At 31.3% G+C, this 26,807-nt stretch overlaps 1 protein-coding gene across 2 annotated transcripts in view; it reads left to right on the top strand.

Moving 5' to 3' along the window:
- Positions 1 to 26,807, top strand: part of LOC108687608 (calcium-binding mitochondrial carrier protein Aralar1) — a 173,157-nt gene that overhangs the window by 28,084 nt on the left and 118,266 nt on the right. The window contains exons 1-2 of one of the 2 annotated variants that reach the window (XM_018193462.1): positions 15,620 to 15,675; positions 16,280 to 16,320. The exons of the other annotated variant lie outside the window; for it this stretch is intronic. Of the exons in view, the coding sequence (XP_018048951.1) occupies positions 16,285 to 16,320 (36 nt within the window). The 5' untranslated portion in view covers positions 15,620 to 15,675; positions 16,280 to 16,284. Of the gene's footprint in view, positions 1 to 15,619; positions 15,676 to 16,279; positions 16,321 to 26,807 lie in introns of those variants that run through there. 2 annotated transcript variants of the gene reach the window in all.

Below are 26,807 nucleotides of genomic sequence, written 5' to 3'. Positions count from 1 at the left end.
TATATATATATTATAAGGTAAATTGTTTATGAAAAGACGTCATTACGAAATACATGATATTATTACAAATTTCTTTTTCTTTTTAAAAATCTTTTTAAAAAAGGTAAAAAAAGTCGATAAGAATATGTACTTCTTGAATAAAATCTAATTATTCAATCCAATTAATAGTAGTTTTAATTTTTCTTTAAGGATATTTTTATTGAAAATCTTGTTCCAACCCAAGTATAATGGCAGCTTTAATTCTCTATCAAAAATTATTACTTTTTGAAAAAAACTGATGTATCAAATAATATTAATATTAACTTTAATGATATGTATTATTTGTAAAAGATTTGATATCAACATCTGGTGCCAAATTAAATCCCATAATTCAAATTAAGTAAAGAATACAATCCATAATTGCGTTACTTGTCTATTCAAATGTTACCACAAAAAGTTAAAGAAGTAAATACTTAGCATTGCTAGATTACAGTATAACATAGTGCTATAAATATGAATATATAATAAATGGTATAATGTAGTACTAAAAACATGAATGTAAAATAAGAAAAATGAAAAATATTTCCATAAGAATAAAAGTATCTAGCGTAAGTATATGTTCGATTGAGATTAAACAGTCATATAAGTTATGACAGTTGTGCAAGCTATTGTTGTGCATGTCTATTAAGTTTAAGTCTGAGATAAATAAACTTGGATTTATAAGATTTGTGTTATGAAAAAAAAAGAAACAATAAACTTTATTTTTATTCAGTGTACAACATTCAGATTAAATTCATTATTACATTAAAATTTTAACCTACATCTAAAGAAAATCCCTATCTACCTACATCCGGGCATTTGTAATCCAGCCTTTTCTTTTGCTTGTATCTCAGATTGTACATGCATCGATTGTAACTAATTTTGTTTTAATCTATCGTTTGAAGAAAAAGAATTTTTGAAAAAAAAAAGAACTGAAAAAAAAGAATTTTTGAGTTAAAAAGTCTAAAAATGTCGTAGCATAAAAGATATTTTACAATAAGATATTTTACAAAAAGAATCGGAAAAAAGTACTATGAAAATCTGAACTATGAAAATCGGGGAGGGGGGGAGGAGATTACGCTAATCCAATATAGGTACTAAGAGTTAATGTATCTTTTATTTGTTTTAATATTATTTTTTAATTATTTCTATAGTTTTTATTATTCAATCTAGCAGCATCAAGTGTTTATTTCTTTAACTTTTTGGTAACTCTTAAATGGACAATATAACACAATTGGAATGTATTCTTTACTTTGGTATAGAATTGATAATTTAGTATAGAATTGAACTTGGCATCAGTTGTTGATATCAAATTTTTTATACGAATGATATATATTATTAAAATTAAATTTATCTTATATATTATTAATATTACCATATTAGTTGATATTGTGTCTGCTATGTGGTGAAATGATAACTCTATGTCATACGATTGATAGTATATTCTTTCGCGGTTGACAGATCAGGGGAGTCTAAAGATTATGCACATGTTAGTGAGTGTACGTAGCCACCAGCTCTGAGAGTTGAGTGCTCTTCCAGCACAGCCGGTCGTAGCTGTAGTCAATAAGTGATGTTAGACCGCGAAATATAAATATACATACATAACATTCTTCTCCCCTGCCGGTGTTAGATAATATATAATAGGATTAGATATACATAATAGGATTAAGTTTCTTAAGAGAGTTATTAAAACGGCGTAAAGCGCTAGGAAGGTTGACGTAATTTCGTGAATCGCCTGAGAGCCTGTTAGACCTGTGGCAGAGGCTTTGGTAGCGGAGGAGACATGGGTGGAGTCCTGTTTCCTTATGACTGGAGACAAACCAGACGTTTCTGATGGTCCTGAAGGTGTGAACGCGAAGGTGCAGGTAACCCTGTGAAACAGAAACAAGTAGTATATCATGGTTAACATAAAAATGGATTATCCGTGGCCATGGTGGAAAGGAAGCCGGGCACGAATCGAATGCTATGGTGCCGTAAGAGACAAGCAAGCCACGTAGAATCTATTTTTATGTTAACCATGATATACCACTTATTTCTATCTAAAAATCGATTTCATAATGAAGATCGCCCAATCTGATAACGATTGTTCTTTTAATTTATCCATGCGGGGATTGTTCGATAAGAAATAGACTGCTTGTTTAGATTGGAATTCCCGGAATGTAGGATTGAACATTGCTTGTTGTTTTTCCATTGTTCTCGTCCGAGCGTCATCCGGGCCATATCCATCCTGCATATATTGCATCCCAAGAACAATTGTGTCGGAATCTCAATTGTAGAGTGTTTCCTGTTGCAGAAACTGGTTAAGGTCTGATTGTAGTGTCACTGGTATTGTCGACATAGTACGAAGAGCATCCTTGATTGTTTATACGAATGGACAAGCGTTCCGCGTAATCTACGTGTATGTGCTCCCAGGGCCTCCTAATGGTGAATTTGGGAGGAGCATGTGCATGTTTGGCGCACTCGATGCAGGACTTAGCGGTTTGCTTTATGTCCGTGTCTATACCAGACCAATACACGAAGGAACGAGCAATGCTTTTCATTTTTAACAGTTCGTATATGAGCTGCGTATAAGTCGTTAAGATTGCATTCCGTAATGAGATTGGAATTATCACTCAATGTTTGAACAGCAAACAGTTGACTGCTAATGAATATTTTACTTCTGGAGTTTTATAATGGGTGCGCATCAAGTCCTGGTCCGTTTTCAAAAGCTGTATAATCTTATCTAGATCGGGATCCTTGTGTGTTTTTCGGACTATATTAGTTCTGCATGGATCGGTAGCTGTTTAATCTGACATAATGCGAACTTGTCAAATTCATCGTGAGTTGTAATTTCTTCTTTTATCGAGATTCTGTGGTAGATGTCCACTGTCGTCGACAATGAAGCTCGAGAACAGCAATCCGCATTTGCATTGGACTTTGTTGGTCTGAATTTCGTCGTAATTAAAGTGAGAGAAGTAGTCGATGTTTGTCATGCGACTGATGTAAAGTATCGGCAATGATTTCTCCGGGTGTAAGATTTGTGTCAGAAGTTTATGATCGACGATGAGAACGAAGTGCCGGGCATACAAGTAGTAAAAGAATTTTTACACAGCCCACACTATAGCTAGTGCCCCTTTGTTCATCTGTGGATATCGCTCCGCGGTTAGTGTTCGATTAGCGAATGCGATCGGACGTTCTTGTCCAGATGAGAGAGGCGATATGATAATACAGCGCCCAAGTAGAAGAAGGAGTGATGGATCAAATGAGTATGATATCAAAACTTGTGGAGAAATTAACGTATCTTTGATAATGTTGATATAAGCCTCTGTTGCTGATGCCCATGAGAAGGCTTCTGTACAAAATATATCCCTTAATTGTCGGCTATCACGAGATTCGAAATAAAGGAGCTGTAGTATGTCGCCCTTCCTAGGAATAGCTGCTCTTCTTTAGTGGCTTCGGTGCGTCGAATTGCTTGCACTTGGCGCGATTGAGGCGAAGGCCATTGATCACAAGTTTCCAATGCTTCGTCTAAGATAAGCATAAAATTGTCGAATCCATTTGCGAACAATAATATAATATATCATCGAAAAAGACTAGTACGTTGGTGAGGCTTTGCAGAACAGTCTCCATCCGATAGCCGGAATATTTGTCGCTCCGTAAATTGCGCGGATAAGCCCATGTGTTGGGATGTTTAACGTTAGGATATTTTCTTCATCTACTAGATAATCAGACATCTATTCTTCATCTACTGGAAGATGCGTACAGGCATCCGTGATGTCTAAATGGCAGAAAAGGCTTGCGTTTTTTATACGATTGAACAGATGTTCCGATTTCGGAATGGGATGCTCATCTATCACAATATTTGATTTAAAGTCGGTTTATAGTTACCAATGACTCGTATCTTCCTGTTCTTTTTTACTACAATGTGAGTTGAGGAGGCCTATTCGGAATGTTCAATTTTTTCATAGAATCTCGATGTAATTTTGGCTTTGATTTCCTGGGCATATTTGTTTCGCGGGGCTAGGGAGTACCTCACGTGCGCGTGTGTGATGAAAGATTGGTTGCAACTTCAGATTTGAAGAGTATCTTAATTGGGGACCTATGAGTTTAATGCTAAAGATAGATCATCATAACAAGCTAATAACTGATTTAGTTGTTTTTCTTGACTTGATGCATAAACGAGATAACGAGATAGTCAATAAGTACGTTTTAAGTGAAAATGAGAATAATTTAACAAAGTTAATCTCATTAGCGAACTCAGCAATCCATTCTCGTCCTAAGAGAGTATCAAGCTGTTTCTTAACAACGTACAAATCTAATTTACGCGTTGTCAAGCCGAGCATGTATTGGAAGATAACCAATATAATAATAAAATAATGCATCTGATGCGATAGCCCATATAATTGCAAATTTCCGATCAGTGTTACACAATGTTAAATTGGATTTGATTGAACCCAGCGTTTTCTCGTTCACTACTGCATGGAGCATCCATATCTAATTCCATTTGCAATTCGCGGTCTATCTTAACTGTGATCAGTTATCTGCTTAGTGGATCGATAGACTTAACCTCTTCAATTTACTGAATTGCTGCACGGTGTGTTCTGCTGGTCAAGCTGTCGTAGTAACTCAATCCGCGTTTTGAAGTATTTGACCAGTTTTGCCTGTTCTGCATACTTTTGCTATATGTCCTTTTTTGCTGCAATTGACAACTAGATTTGCGAAAAGAGCATTTGTCGCGTCTAAATTTATAGAAGATTCGGCAAAGACGAATGCTATTGCTGTCCTTGTTCTCACATATTTTAGATGAGAGATTGCGCTATTGATTCCGGTTGCGCGATGATCTCTAACGAGGAAATGATTTATTGCGCTTAGTTTTTGGTTGAGTTACTCTACTTTATGAGTTCCTTCAGGCGTATCTGATGCTTCAGATGTTTTAACTGCATTTGTTGTGAAGCACATGGCTTCGTTAGCAATTTTATGGGCTTCTGCGAAAATCGATGGTTTTCTTGCGATGATCTCATCGCACTTCTCACGCGATTCTAAACATGCAAGAGTTGCTCGATTAGCATTCGATCTAAAATTCGCTGTATTCGCAGTGGGCTACAACTTGAGACGTAGAATGAAATTCGTGATACTTTCTTTTTTATGTAACAGAATTTGATGCTTTTGAGTATATTTATTTTTAGAGCGATCAAAATGATTAATTACGCGTGGAATGTATCTGGTTGTAGATTAATTCTTTTGGCTGACGCGAGCTAATTAGAAATTTGAGTGCATTATTGAGTTCAATATAAACGCGAACATAATTAGCATGCAATTCCTCCGATGTTCTACTTAACAGTAATGCCTAATCGAATCGTTTGAAATAGTCTTCGACCGTTGTCTGTTTCAATAAGCGATATATATAATATTGAGAATGCTGGCGATCTCGTTAACGCAGGAGATATGGATTGTGCTGTTGAAGTGGATGAAATATTCGTTGCTGATACTTACAATGCATTTGCAAGCATGTTTGTAAATGCTTGGCGGTAATGAACTCGAGCGGTACTTCCATTTTTTTAGCTGATAATGTAACCTCAAATGTACTTCTTGTTTTTGAAGGATATTTCATTGCGACGAGTTACCGAAGTGCGAATTCGTGTGTAGAATTCGATTCTGGACACTTCTAACACCACTATTGTATCTGCTGTGGGGCATGAAATGATAACTCTGTGTGTCGTATGATTGATAGTATTCTTTCGCGGTTGTAACAGATCAGGGAAGTCCAGAGATTATGTTGTAGTGAGTGTACGGTGCCACTAGGGACTCTGAGAGTTTATGCTCTTCCAGCATAACTGATCATGGTTTCAGTCGGTAAGTGATGTTAGATCGCGAGATATAAATGTACATACATAACAGTTGTGATACATCAGTTTTTTTTAGGAGTAATAATTTTTGACAGAAAACTAAAGTTGCCTTAGTTGGAATAAGCAGACCTTCAATAAGAATATCCTTGAAGAAAAATTAAAATTACTATTAATTGGATTTTTTAACACTTAAGTTTTATTCGAGAAGCATTTCTTAGAGCCTTTTTTAAAAAGTTTGTACTTTTAATATGCACACAAATGATCTTTTTTATTTTTTGAAGTAATCTTCTCATAGAGACTTCTGATAACGTTTGTACAGCTTGCGGAAACTCCGTAAAAAGTCATCTTTGGATATTAAATGATTCTACACGGTCAATAATACTGTCAGTATTAACAATCACTGACTATTACTGATCATGCGTGGTTTATTGATGAGTTGACGTAAAATATTGATGATGTGGATTTTGATTCTCGAGCATCAGTATTGCTTCATCGCCTTAGGATTCATTCCTGCTGGAAATTCTTATAGGAAATTTTCCTATAGATTTGCTTAACCATGGGTACCCGTGGTAAATTCGACTGATCTTCAAAGGAAAAGGCTCCTAGCTTGCTGCAAATTCCCATGGGTCTTTTCATGGGTTCCTATAAAGGACTATAAGATTCTGTAAACATAACATGGAAAATTTTTCTATAAAGTTTTACATAGGAACCTATGTTCAGAAACCATGAGTTTATGAAAAGAGGCTTCTATAGAATGGTATGAGAAGAAAAATGACGCACACGTTAATACAATCGGATCTAAATGGACATCCTGTATATCATTTATTTTCGTGTGCAGATAAAATAGACTAAAGGAGTCGAAAAGTCTTATATCATTTTACAATTTTCATAAACGAAATATTGCCATATAAGCGGGTAAAATCGCATAGATGCATAGACTTAAAAATATTTTTCAGAGTTCTTTATGACATATTTAAAAAATTTTTCAAAGAACTTTTAAAGATATTTTAAAGTTGTCTTATGCGTCGATTTTAGATATTCTGCTCATTGGGTAATAATTGCGAAAATTCCAAAATAGAAAACTTTTCGATTCAATTTAATCCGCTTTATTTAAACACAGAAATAGTTTCAAATATTTTGAGATATCCTGTATAGTCTTTAAAATATACATATTAGAGTGTTTACACAAAATGCTGTAATAGTTGATTGTTGTAATTCCACATGAAAATGTATGTAATTTTTCCATAACTCCAAAAACTAAAGATCACGTGATAAATAAAATGTGTGATAAATAAAATGTGTTTGAAAAAAGTCATGAGTATATATTTTCCTTATGATAGTCAAGATTTTTTTTTACTCTAACTAATGTGAAACATACCTCGTTATTAATTATAATTATCTTAATTTCTTCCAATTTTTGGGAGTTACGAATTATTCTCTCAAGTTAGTATAGGTATTCATAGGAATGCGGAAGAGATGTCTCATGAGAACTAAAGGCCTATAGGATACTACACTTTGATGTATAGGAACATATAGGATACTGCACTTTGACATATAAGTGCGTAAAAGACATAGGAGATGTGCATAGGAGATCCTCCTATGCACATCTCCTATGTCTATGGTAGTCTATAGACATTTTCAGTCCTCATCTGAGGCATCTCTCTTACATACGCCTATATGTTACTATACTGTAGTATCAAACTGTAGTATCTTATAGACCTTTTAGTTCTCATTGAGCATCAGTTCATATTTCTGTGGGTATCTATACTAATCTATTTGTATTCCTGAATGTTCTACATATACCTATGCATGCTGCGCAAATCCTATAGTAAGTATACAAGCTCCTACAGAATCTTATAGACTAAAATATGTTGTCAATAATACTGACTGTATAAAATTGTAAAAATATTAAAAATATTGATGTATACTGTTAGTATTACTGATTCAATATTGTATTACTCATCAGTATTATTGACCGTATAAGATCATCTTAAGTTCGAGAGGGCAACCTCGTGTATTGTCACATTTGTCACTTATTGTGTACAATATTGCCAAATATTTCTAATGTATTGCTACGTATTATTATGTATTGTTAGCACAGGTAATACTAGTAATACGTTAACAATATGCTAGCAATACATAATAATCCATTAACAATACTTGGCAATATTGTGTGCAATAGATGAAAATACATGGTTGATCCCTCGCATAAGTTTTGTCACGGTTTCAAATGTCCAAAATGTTTGTTAATCGAGTCCCTTTCATCGCTTTCTTTAATTTAGAATGCAAAAAAAAGTTTGTACAAGAGCATGTCTTGTACTCTCTTAACTCCCGAATCAACGGAATAGGAAGTGATTCAAAATGATAAGTAAAACTGACTTAAGAATTAATTGCCATACATATTTTGAATCAGAAGCGCATAACAACAAGACATAAGATGATATCCAAAGATGAGTTTTCGCAAAATATCCGCAAATTATATGAACGTTGTCAGAAACGTATTATTTCTAGGTGAAGATTATTTTGAAGAACAGTAATGATCATTCGTATTATTTGTTTATTTTCTCATACATTCTCAACATTCATTAAACTTTATTGCCATACCGTGTAAATAAATAAATATAGTTGCTATTCAATTAATAAATATAAGGATAAAAAGGCCGAGCAAATAAATGAACTTTGAAATAAGTATATTTTATTTCTATTTATAGTAAAAATGAAATAAAAGAGATTTACAAGTTCAAATTTTGTTATTTTAAGAATTTTTTCCGCTATTAAGTTTTACAAAAGTAATTTAATAAGAAAATTGTAGGTTTTATTTTATAAATATTGCTCTGATTTCTATTTGTAAATAAGAGTTGGAAATAATTTCTCATAACATATTACACCACTTAACATAATGTCCATTAAAAATTAAATCCTTTATCATCATCTAAATAAGTTACATTTATCGTAAAATTTATTGCTATTTACATATGTTATATATATTTCTAATCTTATAATATTTAAATTATTTAGCAGGAAATTATTTTTATAATACTAGGAGAAAAATTGTATTATTTATTTTTAATGCATTATTAATTTATTTTGTACTATAATATTTACATAGCATTAAATGAACTTATAAGAATACTGCAGAGCTCTTATCAAGTTAATCTCATTTTGTGTACTAAATAAAGTTTCATCTTATCACTATTTTCGAAAATCAAAGCTATATGAATAATTAATCATTTGGAAAAAATAAATTTATAAAGATATTAATAATAAGAAATTTTATTGATAACGCGCGCAATTATGTAATTTACTGTATGAGAGTCTTAAAATTTTAATGGAATATTACATAATTTAAAATATACTTGCTCGCAATCGTCAAAACATTCCAATTGTAATTGTGATTCTTTAATAAAGTGTTGAAAATTTGGGATGCCTCACCAGAGTCCACCCAAAATTACAAATATCTGCATAATTTGGATAAAATATTAAAACTACGAGTATATTTTAATGTAATAGTATGAAACATACATATAATAAATCAAGAACTGCATTTTTATCGAACGAAAACAAGATGAGATTGTGTTTACTTTTCGAAATTAAATTTATATGCAAGTTCCTAGATAGCCAATCTGTTAAAATCATGTATTACTATTTGTATGCTACATACTATATTGGCAGAACTTGGGTAATAGCCGAACATAATCTGCCATCTCAATTAGGTAATGTCGATAGAAATGTAGCAGAAAACGAACAATTCCAATATCAAGATACATTATAAAATTTTGCATTAATTAAGCAAAAATTCTAAAATCAATATTTTGAACATTGCATGCTGATACAATATGTTATCAAAATTGAAACTAAATCAAAACTGAGCATAATGTGATAATATTATCGTGATAATAAATCGGCAAATGTCATTAGAAATCGAATTTATCTGCTTGTACGGCATGACAGTAAAAACATGTTAAAAATCAAGCATACACTTCTGCTCAAAAAGTAAGAAAACAGAAACATCACATGGAAATGTTATATCAAACCATAGTTTTTCCGTTTACCGCTAGGTGACGTATCTATCAATATTTATCTCGTATTTAAATTTCTGTCACGGGTAAATATAATATAAAGCCTATATAACGCGGCTAGTGAAAATAAAAATGTGTAGCATTTCTCATGATTTAATTTCTGACACAATTCTTTCAGAGAATTCTGAATATTAAGTGAATATAAACTGATTTTTTGAAAACACTAAGCAACAATACTCTTATGCCTATTTCCATCAATGTTAGATTAACTTTAATCTCGGTTCAACTTACTCTTCGTCTTTTTCTAATCTTTAGAACTGAAATAAGACGAAGACTAAGTTGAATTGAGATTAAAGTTAATCTACTTTGATAGAAACGGGCATTAATGTTGAGAATTCTTCATTTATTACCCTGGCGGAAAAATTTCTGCCAAAGTACGCCAAAAACTATTCCTAATACAGTTTGAAACGGAAATAGTTTTCATAGAATTCTATTCCAATGCCAAAGTAAGCCGATTCATGTCTTTGTACGCCAAACAACGCCAAACTATAGCAAATTACGCTAAAAAATACGCCTAATTATGCCCGAAAGTACGCTTAACTATATATTAAAAACGCTTAAATACGCGAATGAACCAAATGGAAATAGTTTAAAGTAGAACTCTACTTCTAAAGATTTACGCCTTCCTACGCGAAACTATAATCTAAGTATAGTTTCGGGTACATTTACACTGTACTGTTTAAAATAACATAATAATATTTTAAATTCATTTGACAATTCAAGATGTCATCGCATTGTTGTCATAGTGGAAGTAGAATTCCATCGTAGCAGGGTACTTTAATATTAAAGTCCAATTTTAAGGGCTCATTTCATATACGAAATGCTGTGCTCCTTATATTCTTTCCTAGGTGATTCTTGTTTAAGCATCTCCGTCGTGATGATTTGACTGAGATGCATAATGCTCACGGATGAGTAAGAGTAATTCTGCGTAGAATGACGTACTTCGTCACAAACTAAAAATTAAAAGGTAAGTATTGTATTTGGTATAGTTTGGTATAGAAATACGTACTTCAGGAAACAATTTTTTCTAACTACGTAGATTGGCGGTAGTTTGGCATAGATATTTCTGTGCCCAACTATCAGACTGTAGAATGTAATTCCGTGTAAAAAATCTAGAATGACATATTTACTTGAAATACTACGAAAAAATAAAAATTAATTTGGCGTCGTTCGGCATAGAAACGTATAATTCAACAAATCTAGCTAGGTTCAATGAATTTAGCATCCAACTTTATCAAAAATAAAAATTAATACCGTAGCACGTTTGTACTGTGTTTGTAACTATTTGTACCAATCATTATTCCGTTTGTACCTCAAACAGTTAAACAGAAAGTGAAAAATAAAAAATGGCCAGCGCGCAACTTTAAGATTTTTTAAATTTCATTTATGCCATTCGAAAGAGAATCGTTTGTACCTGTTTTTCTTCTCTTCGTTTGAACTCAAAAGATTTAGAGATACAGCGATTTCAAAATTTCGGAAATGTGCCAAGATGGGAAATCGGTATTTAAAAAATATTAAAATAGGACCAACGGCATTCCATCAGCACTTTTCAATTTTTGTGAACTTAGTCAATTTTCAAGATATAAAATGGGAACAACGGCATTTGGAAGAGAATTGTATGTGATTTTTTAATTTCATTTATGTCATTCGAAAGAGAATTGTTTGTACTTATTTATATCTCTCTCTTACTTTCGTTTGTATCTTAAAGGGCGCGGAGATAGATCGACTTAAACCTTTCGCATTTTTGAAATTTTGAAACATACTATATCTCTGAATCCTTTGAGGTACAAACGAAAGTAAGGGAGGTACAAATGATTCTTTTTCGAATATTGTTGGTCCCATTTCAATATTTAGAAAATTGGCTAAGTTTGCTATATTGGAATTGCGCAAAAATTGAAAAGCGCTGTATCTTCGAACTCTTCAAAGTACAAACGAAAATAAAGAGGTACAAACAATTCTCTTTCGAATGACATAAATGAAATTAAAAAATCTTAAAGTTGTATGCCATTTTTTGTTTTCCACTTTCTTTAATTGTTTGAGGTACGATATAATGATCGGTACAAATGAAGTACAAATGCGTTACAATATTAATTTTTATTTTTGATAAAATTGGATGCCAGGTTTACATCGGTGTTCAAAAAGTAATAATTAGTTGCGCGTACTTTCTATATCTAACTAGGTTGTCCAAGTACGCCATTTTATATTTTTCACGTAAAAATGAGTAGTTTGGCATAGTTGTTTCTGTGCTCAACTATCAGACTGTAGAGTGTAATTCCACATAAAAAAATGTAGAATGGCATATTTTCTCGAAATACTACGAAAGAATAAAAATTAATTTGGCGTAGTTCAACATAGAAACATGTAGTTCAGGAAGTAATGGTTATTAGTTGCGCGTATTTTGCCTAACTAGATCCAAATACGCCATTTTGCATCTTTTGCATAGCTTGACGTAGTTATTTCTATGTTTAACGCGATTCTACGTCACAGTTATAGAAGTAGAAAGGCGTACTTTGGCACAGAAATTTTGTCGCCAAGATAACACTTAAGATGCAAAAAAAAATTAAGAGTACATTTTTTATTTAGCAAAATCTTATTCTGATTAAATGTACTTTAATAAAAATGCATTTAGTTAATGAAAGTTAAATGTATGGTAAATTATATTTATTTATTACGTGTGATTTCTGCTGCGTTTTTGCCTTCAGTAATTGATAACGCAAATTGCGTTTTATATTAAAGTCGCAGTCACGTCGTGACAGTAAGCAGTTTTTGCTGTGTTTTGCTATCACTATTTGATACGATAAATTATGCTGTATTCTTACCGCAATTTCGCTGTCACAATATGACATCAGATGCAAGGTTTCTGCTATCTTTCTGCTATTAGTATTAAATTTATGGCAAATTTTGCAAATTTACTATGTATTTGCTGTTACGGTATTTGTAATAAAGAGTGCTCGATTTTTATTATAATTCTACCGTTGTTCTATGTTGGCAGATTATATTGTTACAAATTAAGCTTAATGAGAAAGCATCAGCTTATCTGAGTATCGTTATAATCAAGTTTGCTAGCGTACTACTAGCATTTTGCTATCTGGATTTATGCATGTAAATATCTTTCTAGAATAATTGATCTATAATTTTAGGGATGCATCGGATATCTGAAAAATATTCAATAGTATCCGACACTTTTTTACTATCCGACCGAATAGTTGGATATCATTAGTATTCGGGAATATAATCGGTTAAAATTTGATATCATTAAATTGTTGATTTTTTTCTTATACAAATGTTCTAAAAATAAGTATTCATGATGTTATAATATCTTATACATTGTTGTAAAATTACAATCTTTTTCCCTATAGGCTTTTTTTTAAAAGACTTTCTCGAAATTCGATCCGGAAAATGTCGGATATCCGATTCAAAGATATTACCTTCTTCGATCGAATACCGGATATCCAATGTTACATTCCAAATATCCGATATTCGGTATCCGGTAATTGTAAAGCGAGTTAGTGCATCCCTAATAATTTTTTAAAATTATTATAATCTCGTTTTTGAGAAAAATCTATGATAAAATTTTTATGCAATTAATCAAAGAGTCTGCCTTATCTGTCACTAATTGTAAATTATACATGAAAAATTACATTTTCACCATTTTTTCTCTTTTTCATCGTTAACCTATCATAAAATATTGGGTATTAATTTCGCTACTTCAACTTCATTATGTAAAAAAAATGGACAGTTCTATGAGATAACTTGATTTATTAAAGAACCATCTTAAGCTGTTTATTAATTCATGATTTACATTAATATAATAATAAGTTATCTGCTGATAAGAGAACTCATTCATTAATAATAATTATAATGATTCATAAATCATATAATAATTATTTTGAGCAATGAGATATGTTGAGACTATGATTTCTATATGTGTTTTTTTTTTCTCAATATATATACATTTAAAGATATAGAGAAATACTACAAAAAATTCAAATATTTTCTATTTTAATTTTAACTTTCTTTTCTTATTATCTAGTCTAATAATTTTTTTATTATTGGAATCATATTTTGCTAACGCTTTAATTTTCGTTAAAATGAATAATAATGATTGATATTTAGCATATCAATTTTATAAACTTATTTTATGCGATATTATTACATTGAATGTAGGCCGCGTGCCGTTAGTCTTCTGGTTTCTCCGTCTTACAGATTTTATTTTTTCCCTTCTCTCGTGTCTCAGTCAGATGAAAATAGTATAATAGAAATAGTATAGTAGAAACAGGCTAAGGCCAGTGAGCTAGATTGGTGTATTCTGCAAATAAAGATGAGAATGTAGAATTTAGTTCCAAAAAATGATTTATTTAAAACTAAACAGTGTATTTGAGAAAATTTAAATTTAAATTAAAAGTTTTAAGACATAACAATCATACTCGTTTTTACATATAATTCCATTATTTATTGATAATTCTAGCAGATTTTAGTTAGCAATTTACAGCATTTTAAATCCGCAGCGTTCTTATTCATAGAACATCTATAATATTGCAACCATTAATAGAATAAATATGGCACTTAGATACAATTGAAATAGAATACTACCTTATTTCACACACACACACACACACACACACACACACACAGTGCGCGCGCGCACTCACGCATTCTCTCTCTCTCACTCACTCACTCACACTCACTCATTCACTCACTGTTTTTCTATTAATTCTACTACGATAAAGGTCCAAACTTATGGTTATATCGAATATATCAAATCGATCTAAAATTGATTGAAAGGAACTATTAATAATTGTTTAGTAATTTAAAAATTCACTTTTTTTCTTCTGCATAGCATATTTCTAAATTAACTTTACAATGTTGCTAATTAAACATAAATTTTATATAAAAATATATAAGTTAAGTAAAATTAATAAAATAAATTAACTTTATAATGTTGCTTTTATAAAAAAAAATTTTAGATAAAAATGTATAAATTAAATTAGAAAACTAATTTATTAAATTATATGTTTATATTATATTAAATTAAATCTAAATAAATAGTCGTTTATTATTTTTTTGAAAGAAACAAGTTGTTATAAAACTATGAAATTTACTAAATAGTATTGTTGGTTATAATTCATATTGTCTATGATCTTACATGAAAATGAATGTCTAAAAAATAAAAAAAAATTCAAAGTAAATTTGAGATTCATCAATATATAAATTCTTACTTGTATATTATAGTCACAATATGCGTATATCACCATGCATGGTAATCTAGATTGTTATATCTATAGTCTTTCTGTAACAATTTTATGTTCATTTAAGTAGATTCGAAGTTCGTACGGAGCTATAGACCACCTCTCTCGCGACATACATCACGAGCTTTTCGCAACGAATCTTTTGAGTTTATGCGTCAGTGAAGTCTAGACGGTGATTCAAATAACTTGATTTTTCGAATAATCACTTTTTTTATTGTACATACGCCATACCTATATAGTACAGTTGACAGATCGATGAGTGATAGCGATCTGGTGTCTTTAAATGTGTCTTCGATAGTTTGAATTTAAATTTGCGATGTTGTTTTTAATCACAATTTTTCTAATTGATATCAAGTATCGAGTTACATCAAAACAATTATTGATCGATTATTGTATCGATGTGATTCTGAGCTATTTGATCGTACATATTTATATTGGATATTGGATAGATTTTCGAAATTGATCTGATGTCATGTAATCGCGTCGAATTTTAAAGACCTTATTGTAAGTTTACGTTCCATGCTGTTTGCTTTAGAAAATCATTTAATTTTATTTTCGATAATACGGTAACTTATAGGCGGTATATCTTTTTCAAATTAAAAAGGAAAATTAAAGTGTATTCTATAATTGTGATAATTATGTATAACTTACTTAATAATAATTTTAGATCGATATCTTTTTTACTCATAAGAAATGTTACACCGTTTATATAGTCATTTCTCTTTCCTCTCATCTCTTATATTTATAATTGCAGTAACTGCGGTATTTTATACATAACAATCGTGTAAACGTGTATAAAAATCGATTTCTAGTAACATATATGTATGTGTATAAAAAGTTAGAAATGTATACCGTTTTTAACAGTAAAGTACATATTGTTTGATATAAAAATGTTTTTGAAAAAGCAATAATTTAATTACTTATACATATATAATATATATATATATATATACATACATACATACATACATACATACATACATACATACATACATACATACATACATACATACATACATACATACATACATACATACATACATACATACATACATACATATACACATATGTGTGTATATGTATGTTGTGTGTGTATGCATGTATGAAGGGAAGATGATACATAAGAAGAGGAATGGAGAATCCAATGAGGTCTGTATAAATGTTTACTAACTCTATATTATATTATTTAACTGAAAATTTTAATTAATTGAGGGGATGAGTGGAATAAAGGCACAATTCTACTTAGGCCCTTTTCCGGCATTAGCTTTTTCATGTATTATTGGTCATAATAAAAAAGTATTGTAACATGCAACTTCTTAAAGACATTACATAAATTTATTTGATATTGTACTCATTTGTGTATAATAAAAAAATAGCAAGTTATTTTAATTTTTATCAAGATTTTGCAATTTGACCTTTATTTCGTCTATCTTCTCAATTATTAGAAAGAAAAAAGTGTAAATACAAAAATATGTCTTACTTAGAATCTTACTTAGAATTATCATCCTTATTAATATATTGTTAATTCCACGTTGACTCTGATTTTCTTATTGATTTCATTATAATTGCAATTATAGAAGTTATGTTTTTGGAAAGGGATTGTAAAAAACCTGTTCTGATCAGTGTTTATTATTATTTTTATTGTTTTTTAAAGTTTCCTGTTTCTAAGAAATAACTCATCATCAGTATCGCCATTTCTTGGGATTAAATTCATTTTACTTTTATTCCTGTCATAGATGAAATATTTTTTTATTCAAAATTCCTAGTATTATATGTATATGTGTGAAATGGTAAGTCTGATAATCGCAGGATTTTTTTACTGAAAAAGTAACTGCTTTAGCACTCAGTTATCTAATATGTCCCTATTTTATTATTATAAATAACAATTTATAATAATAAAATAGATTTAAGAAGAGAATAATTTAAAAATAATATTTGTAACATTGAAAATTTATTATGTCTCCATATTTCTTGAAATGCTTGAGAAAAATTTGTTAGCCTGTGAACATTTACTAGTTTGATACACTCAGAGAAAAAAATCATTTCAGCAATTAGAAATTTGAGGACAAATAATGTTTCCACTATGAATTATAAGTTTTAAGAAGAACAATAAATAATTTAAAACTAAAACTGAACTATGAAAATATAGAGTAATATTCAAGGAATGAAAAGTTACTTTTTAAAAGTAACGTGTTACTCGTTAGCGAGTAAAAAAAGTAACAAGTTACCATTATTATTACCGATTTTTAAAAATAACTCGTTTAAAAGTAACTTACAATTATCGTTATTTAAGAAAGTAACTTTTCGTTACTTTTCCATTATTTTTTTAAAATCGATGACCAATTATAGCGGACTAATAACCAATCGAACCGTGTTCAATCGTGTGCAAAGTAACGATAAAAATAATTGTAAAATTCGTTACTGTTACAGTTACTAAAAAAAAATGTAACGCAGTCACCAGTAAAGTTACCAAAAAGTAACTTGTTAACTTCGTTACACGTTATTTCCATTCCTTGGCAATATTCACCATTTATTTAATATTATATTTTTTTAGTTTATTTATTTGTTCTTGTTAGAACTTTATAATACATACTTGTGATGCTATTTATCTTCAACTATCTAGATATATAAATAGATAGCTTTCAGGATTAAAGTTACTATTTTATACAGTATTGAAAACTGTCCAGATCTATCTCTTATTTAGTTTTGTTTTCAAAATTTAAACTATATATTGTGCCTTTTGTATGGTAGTGCTTATTGTATGCTGAGTGCATAAAGAATACCATAGAAACCAGGAGACCGAACTTATATGAATGATGCCATCAGATTATGTGCTCAAAAGTGGTCATTTGAATTAATTCGACCGAGATGTTTTTCTTTCGTTCTACGATATCTAAAGTCACTAGATAACAAAGTATTGCAAAATACTGCCATTTTGATTCCATGACGTGGTAAAACTTATATATAAGTGTATTAAAACGGAAAATAAAACCTGGGAAAAAAATTAAATACATCTATTTTATTTGTAATGCTTTAGACGTTTTAATTAAACAGATAAACGGAAACTTTGAAGCGAAATAAACGAAAATCTCTTTCATTGCGGTTTTTGCAATTGTCGATTATTACCGGGCATTTTTATTAATGTTTTTAGTTCTAACTTTCTTACACAAAATCTCAAAGAGTAACATTTTAACAAAATCAGATTAGGATTGCCCTTAACATGTAGATACATTAATTACACTAAATGCAATATCTGTATTATTCGACCATTTTGGTTCCAAAGATATGTCACAGCTAAGGTTGGGATTAATTTGACAATTTCTAAGGTTAGGTTACACATAATATACATGTATCTGAGTGACACATCGGACGTGTGTTCTAAAAATGTGTGATCTTTATATTTGATTTTAACATTTCTACTTTTTAAGTTTTAATATTATAAGTTTTAATATTATTTAAGTTTTAATATTATTTAATATATAATTATGTTCAACAAGCTTCAGTGCAATGTTTCATGTTCCGTGATGATTAACAACGCTGCACCTTTGTCAATTTGCGACTTAAACATTATGGACATGTGAGCTAATTATATTTATATCATTCTTGCTGAGGAGGACTCAAAGAGAATCGAAACGTTCAAAATAAAGAAGACATCAATATCTGATTATTGATTGTTCACTAAATAATTGTGTCGTTTATTGTTGTTCTCAGTAGTGTACTATATTTATCTTTTTGTACTATGTCAAAAACATATAAAACGTAATATACACGTTTTTAATCTCTAAAATTAATTTTAGCACAGATATTGACGAACATGTGCCGAATTGTTTTTTAATTAAATTCAAGATTTTTCAATGGCTTACGACTTACGGCTTTAAACGGATTATTTTATATGAAATTAGACAAGTAAGTCAACAAATAATATCATGTATCCTAATTTTATTCGTTTGAAAAAAAACTGTTTTAAAAACTAGTTGTTTATTTATAGTCAATAATGAATCAATCAATTTTAAGTCTTCGTTGAAAAACAGTAGTTGGAATCCAAGCAACAATCAAAAGTGCTTGATGAAAAGAGATAGATATAGCATTAGTTCATAGATTTAGCATTAGCTCAATTTTTTTTAATGTAACATATCATTTAATGTTGTCGAATCATAATATTAAAAAAAATTTTATAAAGTTTTTGCTTCAAACACATAAACTTCCAATAAGAAAAAAACTTTCACAAAGCTATTTGATAAGGTTTATGAAAATCTGATCTCATCCTTTGAATCCGACAGAATTCTATTAGATGGATGGAAAAATTCATCAACTAATACGAATGTGATATGCACAATTCATACAATAAACTTTAAGTGCATATTGTTGGGCTGATAATAATTATAACAGTGCACTTACATAAACGTGCATATAACTTTATTTTTGGAAGAGAACAGTAAAAACGCCAGTACACAAAACTGAAGACACACATAGTAAGCAAAGAAGGAAGATGGCGTAGTAAGAATTGCCAACCTAAAATAAAAACTAGTGACATTGCCAACGTAGAAATTAACTATGATTATATAAACTATGATTAAAAAAAATTTGATTACATATTTGTTTATCTAACTCAACATCCTCTCTTAATCAAATGGAAGAAAAAAATATATACATATATGGATAATAAGTATAAATTAATTCCTAAAGACACAAAATGATGTTGATTGGATATAACAAAGTAATAGGAGTCAAGCACAGTAATTCGTATGCAAATCAATATGGTTAATAAAACAACTTTATTAATAATTAATCCGCTTACATGTTTCGGCTCGCTTTTAAGCCCTCCTCAGAGACAATATGATGTTGTAATCACAAAAAACAAACTAATTCATTTCAGTGAGTCATTTACCTCCACTTATTAACGGAAACTAATATAAAAACGAACTCTAATAACAATCTAAAATGTATTAAAATTATTAAAAGGTAAATTTGTTGGAAACCAAAATGATTTATTGTAAAATAATAGAAGGTAGGCTCACTAAAATAAAAATTCATCATATTGCAAATACTTAAATTCTATCGGTTTAGTTAAAAATCAGTCTTTGACCATTCAGCGAATCAGTGTCAATTATGTTGAAATTAATGAATAATTTTTAATACACTTAAAACGTTAATCGCAAAGAAAAGGAAAAAAGAAAGGGAAAAAACTCTTTAATTATAGTCCAAACAGACATTAAAAACCAAATCTTTAATAATTTAATCTTAATATAACAAAGAATGTACACTGATTAGCTGGCTCCGATATTTATAGTCTGTCTACAATTGGAAAATAGATTTTGGGAAACTCCTTCAAGTTTGTCTACAGGTTGAGGCCACGTGTCTATCTCCTGTTGTGTATTTCTGATACTAATTTCTTTCTGTTCCTTCCTCAACCAAAATTGCATATTTTCCCAGTCGGTCCTCTTCCAATCAGTGATCAGTTATAATCAAATGTGTGGTTGTGTTCCACCGAATATGATTCCTGTTTAGCTATTCTTGTTTTCAGTTGTCTTCCTGTTTGTCTCATGTAGCTCGCATCGCAACAGATCTTGTACACTATATTAGATTTTTTTTCATGCGGAAAGGGATCCTTATGTATCTTGATGAATTTACGCAACTTATTAACACTATAAAATGATATTCTCATATCCCCGCTGTTTAATCTATTGAATTTCTCGGAAAAATTGGAACGTAAGGAACAATAAACCATCAAGACTCTACGCCCCTTTCGATATTATCATTATCCCGTTTCTTTCTTTTAAAATTAATGTTTTTCAATCGTTTATTAATTCTAAAAAATGAATTCTAATGAATATTATTATTCTTCAACAAGATTTTAATTAAAAAACAAAAATTATCAAGATGAAATTTAGATTTCGAAAGTAAAATTATTCTATCTACCAAACCGGTAGTAATAATCACAAAAAATTGTAAAAAAATTTTTTGTAATTACAACATCATATTGTCTCTGAGGATGGCTCAAAAATGAACCGAAACTTGTAAGCGGATTAATTATTAATAAAGTTGTAACCATATTGGTTTGACTATATTGGCAAAAATTACCGTGCTTGATTCCTATTGCCCTCTTATATCCACTCATTTTTATATGGATAGTATAATACAATATCTGAACAACAAAAATATTACAACTATTTTAGTCCTATTTGTTCAGTACAAAAAACATGTTTAGGCTTTGATAGAACTTTAGTAAGCGCATCAGCGGGCATTTTTTTCTGTTGCTATATATTTATTTTTATTTCATTATACTATAATTCTCTTATATAATGATACTTAATTGCTATATGCTTAGTTCGTCCATGAAATATCGGATTTTCGGCTAGTTTTCCTACACCCTGATTATTATTGAACATAATCCTTTTGCAATTCATTAAATAATCTCTTTACATAGACTGCTTCTTGTTTCACATAAACTTATGTATTCAGCCTCTGTTGCGCTTAAAACTACATCTTTTTGTTTTCTTGATTGTCTTGCAGCTTATAGCTGCTCCTGCAAAAAAACATTATATATACGAATAACAATCTACTATACAACTGCCCCATTCAGCATCATGTAATGTTGAATGTTTAATGAGTTATTAGAGTTATTGAGAGATTAGTTTTTACAAAACGGAAAATAATTTGCTGTGTCTTTAAATAACTTAATATTCTTCGCAGTTATCCAATGTTCTTTACTATAATAAGTATAAACTGACTTAAACTACTTGTAGCACTAACTAACTAATATCGGGCCTTGTACATACGGAAAAATACATTAAAACACCTATCTCTTGGAAAAGGATATTTATCTATAATAAAGGATATTTTTGCTAGTATTTTTAGCCACCTTCTCGTTTAGAATCAGTAGAATGCCAACAAGTTTTACACTTTACCATTTCAAACATCTTAGAACATCTTTCGTATAATTTTCTTGATCCAATGTAATGATCTCTTTCTTGCGATCCCTGCTGATCCTCATTTCTAAACACTCCTTAATCTTGCCTCTTTAATTTTAAAAACTTTGGCGATTTCTTTCTTCAGATTCTCTATTTCATTTTTGCAATTTGCAAATGTATAGAAATCGTTTACATGAAAAGCTATAATAATTTGTTTCTCTTCTTGTTTTTTCACATGAATCATATCTCAATCTTTTGAATTCTATTTTTGATAATAGATCATGGATTTTTGTATTCCACGATCGAGCCGCCTTAATTTTTTAGTCCATATATAGTTTTTCGCAATTTACTTTTTGCTCTTGTTGTATCACAAAACTTCGCTGCTCCATAAATCCCTCTTCATTTAGATCACCATTCAAGAATGCAGTAGTGATGTCGATGTGATTCATTTGATAACATGAACAAAATAAACCATGTCTTCTTCCCTTTTAGGAATTCGATTTTGCTCGGATATCTTCTTTCAGATTGTACTTTTTGATGTTCATCTTCATTGTTTCATTTTCTGTTTTCTCATCAGTTTTATATTCCGAATCTTCCGATGTCGACTGATTTTCTTCCTCTTCACTGTTATTTTCTTGAACTTCTTTTCCCTCACTTCCTGAACTTTACTATAATAATGTCATTTTCCGCTATTTCCATTTTTTCAGACTTCATTTCATCTTCAATTGTTGGTTTGATAGATTCAACGACATCCCTTTCCATAATTGTTCTTCGGGAGTTTTTCAAATCTAACAGCCGATATCTCTTGATCTCTTCATTATATCCAACTATCATATATTCGCATGATTTTGGATCTAATTTCTTTCTAAGTTGTTTCGGCACATAAACCTGAGCTCTGCATCCAAAAATTCTTAAATGTGAAAGATCCACTTTACCGCTCCAAATATCTTCAGGTATTGCATTGATTACGGCTGATGTTGGATATTGCGATTCTTGAAGTAAATAGTTTTATTCATAACCTCAGCCCAATACTTCTTACTCAGGCCTTCAAATAGCATATATCTCGTTTTCTCACAGAATTCTATTAGTTCTTTCTATCTTATTGTTTCTTTCTATCTTATTGTTCTTTCTATCTTTCTGTCTTACAATAGTTCTGTTAGTCTTTTCTGCAATATTATTTGTTGCGGTGTGTAGGAAACGGTGATCTGATATTTTATGCCATGCTGTTTTAAATAATCAAATTTCTGGCTGGTATACTCATCACCATTGTCGGTTGGTAGACATTTAATGGTTTTGTTTATCGAATTGTCAACCAATTGCTTTAAATTCCTTAAGAAGGGAAATCTAATTAGAACCTTCAAAAAATCGAGTTTTTTTTTTGCATAAAATGTTAATTTAACATTGTATTAGGTGTACAACTTTGCTTCCGCCGTTTTCCTATAGATGGCTTTAGCGGTAAGTGGTCGAAATAAATAGATCATAGACGTCATACAATAAACTTGGGCATCTGTCAACATAACCCCATAGAAACATTAGTCGATTTGTGTCTGCATCATAAAGTTATTCTCGATTGAAAATGTCAGTTTACGAGCCAAATTCTCGTCATTTGCGGGAGATTTTAATTTTTTGCTTCAATATGAAGAAATCTGCGGCTGAGGCTCGAATGCTCTCAATCAAATACTTATGGTGAGGCCACTATTAGTGAAAGAACGTGTCGTGAGTGATTTCAACGCTTCAAGAACGGTGATTTTGACGTCCAAGGTCATGCTTTGTATTTGGTGGGACCAGCTCGGCGTAGTGTATTATGAACTGTTAAAACCGACTGAAACAATCACAGGCGATCGGTATCGAACGCAATTGATGCGTTTGAGCCGAGCATTGAAAGACAAACGGCCGCAATACAACGAGAGACACGATAAAGTGATTTTGCAGCATGACAATGCTCGACCCCCATGTTGCGAAAGTGGTCAAGACATACTTGGAAACGTTGAAATGGGAAGTCCTACCCCACCCGCCGTATTCTCCAGACGTTGCTCCCTCTGACTATCACTTGTTTCGATCAATGGCACACGGCCTGGCTGACCAGCACTTCCGGTCTTATGAAGAAGTAAAAAATTGGATCGATTCGTGGATAGCCTCAAAAGATGACCAGTTTTTTCGACGCGGGATTCGTACGCTACCCGAAAGATGGGAGAAAGTAGTGGCCAGCGATGGACAATACTTTGAATCATAAATGTATAACCAGTTTTTTACAATAAAGCCTCGAATTTCGGAAAAAACGGCGGAAGCAAAGTTGTACACCTAATAATAATATATTGCCAACGTTTTAAAACGAAATTCGCAACCGTTCGAAAGTTATAGCCTTCGAGCACAAGAAATCTCTTGAGGCATCAGAACTCTAATAGCGTGCAGCAGGTATATGCACTCGTCCGAGGCGGAGATTCTATCTTTCAGTGTCTCCTCACTTAAAATATCCCTACCATTCCAGAGTAAAAAGGAGGAAGGCTAATGTTCCAAGAAAGACTTGGATTGATCTTTTAGGTAAACGGCTTTTATATGTTTCTATTGTGTGTGTGTTTAGTCGAGACCATAGGAGCTCGCATTGAGCAGTACCGTTCTCAATTTAGTTCCGAAGTTCGGCCTGTACAGAATGTCAGTGCAAATTCGAAATGTCATATCCGAAAGGCATGTCGAATCAAAACAAACATCGAAGCCACGCAAAAGAAAGTTCCATGATAATTAGTTTTCAAATAAAGAGAACGAAAATGAAGAAGGATGTGAAAGTGCGAGTGCAAGAAAACTCTCCAATGTTAGTGCTGAAATGAATATTCGTTGGAATTTATTACATGGCTATCGTTTAATCAAAAAATATTTACCATTTTATAGCTTTGAGCATAAGGAGCAGAGCTCCTTATTTGTCGTGAAACAGAATGTAAAGTTTGAAGAAACTGGGAATCAAGGTTTCAGGTTCAAAATAATTTTACTTTGCCACTGATCAGAGAATCAATTCAGGACCACTAATCAACTCTGGATATGAAGGATATGAATCGTCAGATGATGTTTATGCGACTCTTAGACATTGGTAGAGAGGGTATTAATTTATTCTGCAACTTCATTTGTAAAGGAATGAATGAGAGTACGTATAATAACATCATCACGCATCCACTCTTGTACAAAATCTGTTTTTGAAAGCCTCTGCAAGAGAGCTATCAAAAAAGAAAAAAATTCAATGAAGAACATGAGAAATCCATTTTAGATTTGAAAGTCTCTGCTCGTGAAAAAAACGTGGATTCAAGTCGCTGTATGAAATTGTAACGCTCATATTCTACTATTCGAGCAAAGTCATCGAGTTACAATAGTTATCAAAAAGCTACTGTCATGCATGCACATCTTGGAAAAACATGATAAATACTCCAGAAGACTAAGAGTAGTATATAAATCACAAGGAAAAGTGTACAAAAAATTAGAGACTCAGAGAAATGGAGGTCGATGCGATTACAGAAATGTTTTCAAGATCAGAGAAAAGTACGGCGTGAAATGTGGTGGTACATTGGAGACAGAGACTCCAAAACTTTCAAGGCTATTCTAGATTTCAGAATATTTTATTTCCTTACGGTGATGAATTTCAAGTTGTAAAAAGCGAGTGCATTGAAGTAGAGAAGAGAATGGGCATTCGGTTCCAAAATAAAAAAGAAACAAAAAAACTCGGTGATAAAGACAAACTAACGGATGCTTTAATTAAAAAACTCACAACTACGGTCTGGCAATTAGAAGAAATGTGAATAGTATTGAGGAAATGAAAAAAAGTGTTATGACTACTTATTACCATTTAATCTCTTTGGATGAGAAGCCATAGCACGAATACTGCCCACCTGACGAAGGCAGCTGGTGTAAGTAGCAGAAAGGAGAAGCTATTGTGCAAATTTGGATCTCTTCGAGCACCTCCTCCATTCGATCCAATAGTTGCAAAACACATTCTTCCAATTTATGAAGATTTATCTAAGGAAGTATCTTCAGACATGCTTGGGCGGTTATGCGCAAAACGCAAATGAAAGTTTCAATTCTACGATTTAGCGTTTAGCTCGTAAGATTAAACATCTTAATTCTGGGCTGAAAATAGTTGAAATTGCATCCTTATCACTGCTGGAGTCTTCAATGAAGGATATTCTTCCATTTTACAAATTATGATATAGTTACAAATAATTATTGAGAGCCAGACCAAGAACTATGCTGAGAACGTCGATGAGCGCTACAGCTCTTTATGATCTAAAGAAATTCGAAAAAAAAGAACAATTATTGGAGCAGAACGAGTTCTACGAGGAAGCAGAAGGACTGTTGTATGGCGCTGGGATTGCTGCAGTAGACCCTGCTGTTAATAGCGCTGTTATTAACAAAGTGATGTTCTTGGATTGCTTTTTGGATCCATCATCATCAGATTTATCCTTTTTCTTTCTTTCCAATCCTTCTTCAATTTAGGACAATCCGGATTCTTGTAATTTGGTTACCCACAATTGTAACAGATGAGCTTTTTCTTATAATGCAGTTTCTTAGTAATCTTTTTGTAACCAAGTCTCCGCATTTTGAGTTTGCGATTTCCTTCCAGCAGCTTCCTCTAACTTACTCTTTATATCATCAGACTTAAGTGATTCATTTATATGCATCAGAGCCACAATCAAATGCTCGTATTCCGAAGTAAGATATTAAGCATAACTAATAATCGTCTTC

This window comes from Atta colombica, unplaced genomic scaffold (genome assembly GCF_001594045.1).
Source record: "Atta colombica isolate Treedump-2 unplaced genomic scaffold, Acol1.0 scaffold21, whole genome shotgun sequence".
Classification (NCBI taxonomy): domain Eukaryota; kingdom Metazoa; phylum Arthropoda; class Insecta; order Hymenoptera; family Formicidae; genus Atta; species Atta colombica.
This window is presented reverse-complemented; position numbering and strand designations above follow the sequence as displayed.